Source organism: Microtus ochrogaster, unplaced genomic scaffold (genome assembly GCF_000317375.1).
Source record: "Microtus ochrogaster isolate Prairie Vole_2 unplaced genomic scaffold, MicOch1.0 UNK1, whole genome shotgun sequence".
Lineage (NCBI taxonomy): Eukaryota > Metazoa > Chordata > Mammalia > Rodentia > Cricetidae > Microtus > Microtus ochrogaster.
In genome coordinates, this window is record NW_004949099.1 from 29,681,920 (window position 1) to 29,691,185 (window position 9,266).

General features: G+C 49.1%; 1 protein-coding gene across 2 annotated transcripts in view; it reads right to left on the reverse strand.

The window, feature by feature from the left end:
• Positions 1-669: 669 nt before the first annotated feature.
• Positions 670-9,266, reverse strand: part of Tmem40 (transmembrane protein 40) — a 16,067-nt gene continuing 7,470 nt past the window's right edge. For both annotated transcript variants that reach the window (XM_005365045.2, XM_026788307.1), the window contains 8 exons: positions 7,355-7,408; positions 5,925-5,960; positions 5,568-5,600; positions 5,184-5,231; positions 2,613-2,684; positions 2,435-2,509; positions 1,880-1,942; positions 670-926 (listed from right to left, as the gene is read on the reverse strand). In XM_005365045.2, coding sequence (XP_005365102.1) covers positions 907-926; positions 1,880-1,942; positions 2,435-2,509; positions 2,613-2,684; positions 5,184-5,231; positions 5,568-5,600; positions 5,925-5,960; positions 7,355-7,408 — 401 coding nt within the window. In that variant the 3' untranslated portion in view covers positions 670-906. The remainder of the gene's footprint in view (positions 927-1,879; positions 1,943-2,434; positions 2,510-2,612; positions 2,685-5,183; positions 5,232-5,567; positions 5,601-5,924; positions 5,961-7,354; positions 7,409-9,266) is intronic.

Genomic DNA, 9,266 nt, shown 5'->3' on the forward strand with positions numbered 1-9,266 from the left:
CCATGTGGGCGGCCGGGTGCGGGGGACGCAGCACAGCCGCTCTTATTTCAACATACAATATTTCTATACCTCTGCAAAGTTATTTTGTCATATTGTATGCATGTATGCTTCGACCTCTGCTTAAGACATTTTGTATATTGATACAGTTTTAGGATATATTTATCATATTGCACTATACATTTCTACCTCTGATCAAGATACTTATACGTTGTTCTCATTTGCTGCACAGTTGTTTAAAGATTGTTTAATATTCTAATGTGAGGTCTTACTCTTTAAGCTATATAGGTGTTAAGAATTATAGGTCTGCTGGGCGGTGGTGGCACATACCTTTAATCCCACCCCTCGGGGAGGCAGAGACAAAGAAGAAACCTAAAGGAATATTTAGTCGACTCTTTTTAGCATAGAGAACAGAATGTTTATTTGGGTTTTGAAGGAGTCCAAGGTCAACAGGCTAGTCACTGGGTGATGGGGTCACAGCTTTAGTCCCAGACATCTTACCTGACAGGTTCCCCTGGGGACACAGTCTGATAGCTCCCTACCTCTGGGCAGTAGACTCTCTATCCCAGGATGATTCTGCAGGAACTGTGAGCATGGCCTGAGAATCTGAGAAAGACCCAAACCCACAGATGCCAGCCTGTGGGGCCCTAAGATCAGTGGTGTCCCCTCCTTCTTGCTCATTTAGATACCACCCCTTCTCTCGTCGCCCTGGAGACTGTGTGTTAATCTGCAGAGCGAGAACACGCCCACTGGTGCTAACACTGAGACCACAGGGAAGGAAAGAGCTCTTTATTGCAGGTATGGCCTCCTGGTGTCTTCCAGCATGGCATTCTGTCTTCTGGGCTCAGGTATGGCAGTGGTTACAGTGGTCACATTAGGGACTGGCTCAGACGCCATCAGACAGAGTTCTCAATCAGTTCTCCTGAACCCTGGAAGGCAAAGGCGGCAGGATGATATAGGATCCTTCAGGCAGTCAAGTCCTGTCCCCACCACCACCTCAAATGCCCAAACAACACAGGGAAGGTGACATGTGGTCCTCCCTGAAGGCACTGTGGGTCCCCGGGGTCCCTAGTTGTGGAGGTATTATCCCCCCTCCATCCCCAGCACAGAGACACACTATCCCTGCCTGGCTTCCAGACTCTGAGGCACAAGAGCACCAAATGCAAAGTTGCTGGGCTGTTAGTCAAAGACAATGGGTGGGAGTATGGCTCTGTAGCAGAGCAGTTTCTTAGCATATGTGAAGCCTTGGGCCCCATCCTAGCCACACACACACACATACACGCACATGCACACACTGAGACACATACACACACATGCACATGCACGCACACACTGAGACACGCACGCACACACTGAGACACACACGCACATGCACGCACACACTGAGACACACACGCACACACACATGCATGCACACTCTCACACTGAGACACACACACACATACACACTCACGCACACATGTGCACTCACAGAGACTCTACTTTAGCCCAAGCTATGTCAAAGGCAACCACAAAGTTGCCAGGGAGGAAGTAGCATTTGGGGAGTGCAGGCTCCTTGCTTTCCTTCAGTGTTTATGCTTACAGCCCTCTGCACCCTTCCTCACTTGATGGGCTGCCTCATGCAGTAAAATTATACCAATTTTCCAGTGGAGAAACCCAAGGCTCAAAGAGGCTACGGACAGCTGGACTGTGGCTTGACTAGCGTGTTGCGGGGCTTGGGCTCCATTGCCAGCACAGAAAAGGGCTGTCTGGGGTCACCGAACAGAGGCAGAACCTGAGTTTGAGCCTCCTGCCTCCAGAACTGTCCCTAGACAGCAGTCCTCTTTCAGAGAAGAAAGCCCAATCAGGAGAAGTTCGGATCGGGTGTGTGCAGCACCATTACCTGGCAGCCTGAACTTCTGCAGGAGGGGAATGAAGCCCTGAAGTACGCTGTGGATCCGGTACACTGCTCAGAAGCAAGGGGAGATGCTGGTCAGGATGGTGACCCCTCAAGGGCCCCAGGGTCAGGCTCACTCCCTGCTGCCCCAGGACCGAGGCACACCCCACGCAAACAAAGCCCTAACATGCAATTTTAGGCTAACGTCAATAACAGTGCTGTGGCTATTACACGGAAAAGAGTCACAGGCAGTAATAACAGGGACAGGAAACCCAGCGACCTTGATGCCTGGCTCCCCTCGCTTGTTTTCAGTATCTGAGGAGCTATGTGTGTTTGCTACTTTAAACTGTTTTTGTGGGACTGCCCCCCTTTTTTCCACAAGGTTCTGCCAAGGACCTCTCACTGACCTCACATGCGGTCAGGAAGAAAACACAAACATCAGGAATTGATTTAAAAAAAAAAAAGTTTAGATCATGACTCTTGGCAAGTGTGATGGCCAGCCACCACCCCTCCCTCTAGGAGCCTTGCGGGTCTGTGGAGCTTTCCCACAGGACCACTTACCCAGCCCGAAGTAGATGCCGATGGTCTCCAGGGAGGCGAAGGTAAGCAGGCCAACCCCGAGGGACATGAACCAGTCTTCAAAGGCAGCAGGGAAAGAACAGTGAAGTGAGCCTTTGGGCTGTAGATCAACACTCTGTCCTCCCATGCAGCCCCTTCCTAGGTCCCCAGGGAGGCTCACCTGCGTAGTAGTGATAGCAGACCAGCAAGGCTCCAATGGCAAAGCAGAGGAGGACGAAATGGAAAAACTCATCTACAAGAAAGGGTGGAGGCTGGTTCTCTCTCTCTCTCTCTCTCTCTCTCTCTCTCTCTCTCTCTCTCTCTCTCCTCTATGCAGCCCAGGGTTACCTTCAATTTAGGATTCTTCTGCTTCAACCTTCAGAGTACTAGCGTTACAGGAGTGTGCCACAACCCCATGCCTGTTCTCTTGGTTTTATGTGTGTGTTGTTCCTGTAAACCTGGAAAACTTGAAACTCTCTGGGTAGACCAAGCTGGCCTTGATATCACAGATCTGCCTCTGCCTCCAGAGTATGGAGATTAAAGACATGCACCACGATGCACAGCTATTTATTTATCTATTTGTTTGTTTGAGACAATGTTCCACTGTGTCACCCTGGCTGTCTTGGAGCTCATAGAAGTCTAACTGCCTCTACCAGCCTAGTGCTGGGATTAAAGTGTGTGCCACTATGCCCAACTGCTCTATTTTTTATTTTATTTGTGTGGGGGTGCATGCATGCCCCCACATAAGCGTGCATCAAGTACCCACCGATGTCAGAAGGGTGAATCAGATCCCTTAGAGCTGACATTTGTGAGGACCTGATATGAGTGCTGGGATCCAAACTCCAGTCCTCTGACAAAGAGGAAATGCATTTAACTGCTGGACCAAGAAGGAGAATCCAGCCTCTTCTTGTTTTAAAAATGACGGTGCTTCTGCTCCTGACCAACCAGGGTTAAATAGCACCCCAGGAGTCCCTTTTTGTGCCCTATCTCTCTTCGTTATTTTTGGAACATGCACAGCCATGCAGCTTGGGCTTTATCTCCTTGTTTATTGTCCCCTGCTCCCTGGGCTCTAAGTCTTTGAGAAGGAGAATCCCAGTCAGCTTCCTGCCCAAGGAAACTCAGCAGCTAGAGCAGCCACACACGGTGCTCAGGAGCTCATTTGTTGAGTAAGCATTAAAAACAATTGTGAAACATGCAAAGGCACCAAGTGTAAAGCTCTGAGGCCAACAGGCGTGAGAGAGGTCGGACCTCGGGATGCTGGGCACTGAGAGAGGGATGTCACCAGGGTCAATAGTGGTCTCCGGCTTTCTCAGACAAGGGCAATACAAAAGAGAGTTAAGGAAAGTCAGGAATGGTGCTGCACACTTGTGACCCAGTAATGGGGAGGCTGAGGACAAAGGACCCAAGTTTGAGGTCAGTCTGGGTTACATAGACAGAATAAAACACTGCCTCCCACACACTAAACAAAGAGAAAGTCAACCTAGACCAGGGTGAGCAAACCCTGCTGCCTGGGGAAGGGTCTTTCTCAGAAGAAATGAGCAAGGTCAAGACTGAATCAAAGGCTCCAGATTCCAAAGGCAGAGGGATTGCCTTCTTCCTTTGGGGCATAATACGCCCTACCACTCTCGAAACAAGGCAGATGTGGCCTGTACTTTGAGACTCTGGGCTTCCGTCCAATGAGCCCTTGATGCCCTATCCCCACCCTCAGCCAAACAGTGTGCTATGGTGGTCAGGGACCAAGACTAAGAAAGGGCATAAGCCCAGGGCTCTCATTTCCTGAAAAATGGGAATGTCGGGGGAGCTTTGGAAGTAACTCAAGCTTTTTCTAGAACAACTACCATTTGCTTAATCAGAAAACATGGGGGGGGGGGGAATGGAGAGATGGCTCAGAGGCTAAGAGCACTGACCGCTCTTCTGGAGGTCCTGAGTTCAATTCCCAGCAACCCACATGGTGGCTCACAACCATCTGTACTGAGATCTGGCGCCCTCTTCTGGCCTGCAGGCATACATGGAGGCTGAACACTGTGTACATAATAAATAAATAAATCTTTGAAACAAACAAACAAACAAAAAAATCAGAAAACATGGTGAGGAACCAGAGAGTTAGTTCAGCAGTGAGTACTGCTATTGCAGAAACCCAAGTTCGATTCACACCACCCATCCCTACCAGCCTCCAGCCAGACAACCTGTAACTCTAGCTCCGGGGGCTCTGACACCCTCTCTTCTGACCTCCTTGGACACAGACGCTCATATAAATATTTCTCTTAATCTTATAAACAAATCAAAAACCAAGGTCTCCCTTTCCTACTCTCACGGTCTTCCAGGAAGTCCTCATGGCGTCAGGCTTGGAGCAGAGGAAGGCCTAAAGCTCTCATCACTTCTCCAGTGGAACTTCATGAACCCCACAGCCTAACTATGCCCCGCCACAGGGCGTGAGAAACATTTATCATCTCCCCGTGTTTTCATGCAAAGCAAAGGGAGTGTAAGACTGGCTGTCAAGCCCAGGGCATTCCAGTTCATTAGCTGTCAGGCCCCCACCAACCATGCGCTGTTTCTACGTGAAGAGATCGGCATCGCTGCTTGTACCCCGCCCCCATACCCCCAGGTGACTAGAGCTGAGGACTTTGCTAACTGTGAGGCTCTTGGCAGAGCTGACTGGGGTTACCATCATTCTAGCTGCCAGCCATCAAACACACACACAGAAATCTGGACCAGCTAGGTGAGCACGGCTCCTGACCACCGACTTACTTACCGTCCTTCTTTATGTTCAGCCTTGTTAACTGAGAGGCCTCCACTTCTCCTTAAGAGAGAAAAAGAGAGAGATGTGCTTTGTAGATTGCTGCTCTGGCCTTAGAGACTTGATTGCTGGGTGTTCTCACAGCAGGAGCAAGGGGCGGGACCCTGAAGGTAGGAGTGGCTGTCCCGGGGACCCTCACTGACTTCCTCACCCCCCTGTAGGCCAAGCCCTGTTTTTCCTTCCATTTCCCCTCTGATGGAGACTTCTTTTCGAATCATGGGGGTGTTGACACAGGCTCCGACGCTAGAACTGGCCCGCTCTCTCAGGCCGTTTGTGGTCCTTTCTGGCCCCTCTGGAATCTACACGGCCTCCTGCTGTTCTTGGAGCTTATATATTTACCCCCCGTTGAGCCGGAACCTCTCCTTCGGAGACCTAGAAATGAGAAACTTAATGTTAGTGCCAGGTTGGCCAAAGCTCCTTGCCAGGGGCTTTCACCCCTGTGACTAGTCACCCGGAGGTGACTCAGAAAAGACTCTAGGTAATTTTCCCGCCATGGGATCCAAGGGGACCTTTCCTTGGCTGATGTCTGCTTCCTCTTGCCTGGACCCCCATTCCAACATCCCACAACTCCTCTCCTGCCCGTTGCATGCAGCCAGGTCCCTGCAGTTCCCTGGAGTTTCCGCGTCTCAGTCATGACCCTGAGAGACATCACTCAGCTCCAGGATCCTTGACCCCCTCCACTTCCTGGAGACTCACCTGACTCCCCAGCAAGCACCATTTCCCCAGCAGCACCTGCACGGGAGGAGAATCAGTGAGCACACACATGATGGTGCTCTCCTGAGAAGGAGCGCTATGGAGGAAGGTAGGCTACGTGGAGATTCACACTGATCTGGTATAGGCTGGATAGGGACTGGAGCAGACAAAGGGTTCCTGCTCCATCTAATTGGCAGTTACCCCATCATGTCAAGTGGTGGAAAGCTAGTACTTTTTACTTAAAACAAAGCAAAATCGTGACTGGAGAGATGGTTGAGGGTACTAGATGCTCACAACCTCCTGTAGTACCAGCTTCAGGGGATCTGATGCCCTCTGCTGGCCTCTTCTGGCACTGCACTCATATGCCTAAACCCACACTCAGACACATACATATAAAAAGGTGGTACAGGGGAGGGGGAGGGAAATGGGAGGCGGTGGCGGGGAAGAGACAGAAATCTTTAATAAATAAATAAATTAAAAAAATGTGGTACAGGAGAAATAGCTCCTCTTTCAGAGGACCTGGGTTTGGTCCCCACCCTCATGGCAGCTCTAATCTGTTTGTAACTCTTAATTTTAAGAGATCCAACTTCCTTTTCTAGCCTCCACAGGCATCCACATAGTACATAGACATACATATAGGCAAAACACTCAAACACAAAATAAAATAAATCTTTAAAATAAAGAAAATATGAAAATCTTTCTAAAATCAAAACAACAAAAATCCTTTAGTTCAGTCTCTAGTGTTCAAATAAATGAATAAATAAATTCAGATAAGCAAATAAGACAACACAAAGATTATCCACAGTGCCCGTGCTCAGAGGCAGCCATGTGCTATAGTCCAATATGTACAGTGTGGATCTTCCCACTCTGAGTGTACCCAAGTTTCTTGCTGTTTCTCTGGTCATCACCAGGAGTTGGGGGTTAGGCGGGTATGGGGGAACTGACTCTCTCACTGGGTAGTGTGCCTCTGGGGGCTCTTTGATGAACTGAGTCCGCAGACTTTCCTGCTCCATTACAGTGCTGCTGACCAAAGCCCCCTGTTGCTTACACTCATCGCCGTGTTTTCTGTACCATCACGCAGGGCTCTGGGAAACAGTTCATAAATGGGGATGCGGAATCTGAGCCTTTCTTAAACAGTGCAGGGTTCCAAGAGAGGGAATGGGTCACACCCATTTTGCTGATGGTAAAACTAGAGCCCAGATCTGTGGGTGACCAGTCAACACCACGCTGAAAGTCAGGGTTCCAGTCAGCAGTGAAGACTGACTGTCCTCGAATCGCTGTAATCACGGCAGAGGGCACCCCAGTGCGCCTGGATTGCTGCAGCCTGGCTACCTGTCTATCTGCTTGGGATCATGAGACTCCGCCCCTTGTCCTGCCCACCGGTCCTCAACCCTCATGATTCTCTTCCCCAAAGCCAGGGGACAAGCGGTCACCTCCATAGAGCTGGAGCTCATCCTTCAGCACCTCCAGATCCCCGTGGTCAGCACCTGTGGGGACAAACCTTGGTAACTCTCCCCAGTGTCCGAGCGCCACCTCCCTCCTCCCACACCTGGTCTCCAAAAGGAAAACAGAATCACAGAGCCTTACGCTCAGTGCCCCCTAGGTTACTATGTTCTGATACTGACATGAAACTGTATGTCTGACTGGACCTGAGGCAGTCAAGAGTAGTTAATGCCCGTGGGAGAGATGGCTCAGAGGTTAAGAGTGCTTGGCTGATCTGGCAGGACCCAGGCTCAGTTCCCAGCACCCACATGGCAGCTCACAATTTTCTGTAATTCTATTTTCAGGCGATCTGAATCCTCTTCTGGCCTCTGAGGGCATAGAATGTACATGGTACATATACATACAGGCAAGCAAAACACGCCTACACATAAATAAATTAACCTTTAATATTTTTTTTTTTTTTTTGGTTTTTCGAGACAGGGTTTCTCTGTGGCTTTGGAGCCTGTCCTGGAACTAGCTCTGTAGACCAGGCTGGTCTCGAACTCACAGAGATCTGCCTGCCTCTGCCTCCCGAGTGCTAACCTTTAATTTTTAATAAACTTTATTTTATTTTATTATGTATACAATATTCTGTCTGTGTGTATGCCTGCAGGCCAGACAAGGGCACCAGACCTCAATACAAGTGGTTGTGAGCCACCATGTGGATGCTGGGAATTGAACTCAGGACTTCTGGAAGAGCAGGCAATGCTCTTAACCACTGAGCCATCTCGCCAGCCCTTAAATTTTATATAATAAGAATACTTGTCATTCATTAATCTCTAAGGTGTGCCAATGGTGCACTAAGTAATTGATATTGAATGTTTCCCTTTGGTTCTCAGTGAAGAGTACGGAGAAGGCACCAGGACACGCCTATCTATCCTGCAGGCAAGGCGGCTGAGGCTCAAAGATTCGCAGACAGCTCAGGGAGCAGCTTAGGGAAGAGAGTTCGCCTAGCGCATGTGAGACACTGATCTGACCCCTGCACAGGGATGTGGGTGATGGAGAGAAAAACAAAAAGTAAAATGATCCTAACAAACGTACAGGTCTCTTGTAGAACCCGAATTCCTGGTGTGCTTTTTTTTAAAAATTTGTTGTTGTTTTGTTTATTCATCATCATCATCATCATCATTATGGGCGCTGGAGATCAGGCTTCTGCGTGCTAAGCACAGACTCTGTCTTGAGCTACATACCCAGATCCCCGGCTAAATTGTACCTCTAGATATAGAACCCAGGATCAACTCCAGCATTGTAAGTAGCGTTTACCAAGCACTTTGCACACCAGGCTCTGTAATAGACATTTGTTCATTGGTTTTCATTCTTTCCCTGATGCTCCTGTCTTTCCACAACGCTTATTTGTTTATTGTTTGTTTGTTTTGGCAAAAGTAATTTCCCAGGACTAGAAAGATGGCTCAGAGGTTAAGAGCACTGGCTGCTCTTGCAGAGGACCCAGGTTCAGCTCCCAGCCCCCACCCACAAGTTGGCTCAGAACAATCTGTGACTCCAGTTCCAGGGGATCAGATGCCCTCTTCTGGCCTCTATGGGCACCATGCATGCATGTGGTACACACACATACATGCAGACAAAACACTCACATACATAAGTGATACATTTTTCTTTCTCTTTTTCCTTTTTTTTTTTTTTTTTAGTTTTTCGAGACAGGGTTTCTCTGTGGCTTTGAAGCTCTTGTAGACCAGGCTGGCCTCAAACTCACAGAGATCCACCCGAGTACTAGGATTAAAGGCATACACCACCGCCTGGTGATACATTTTTCAAAAGGGGGGGGGGTGTTGAGGTTGTAGCTCAATGTAGCTCAGTGGAAAAATACTTGCATGAACCCTGGGTACCACTCTAGTATTGCAATAA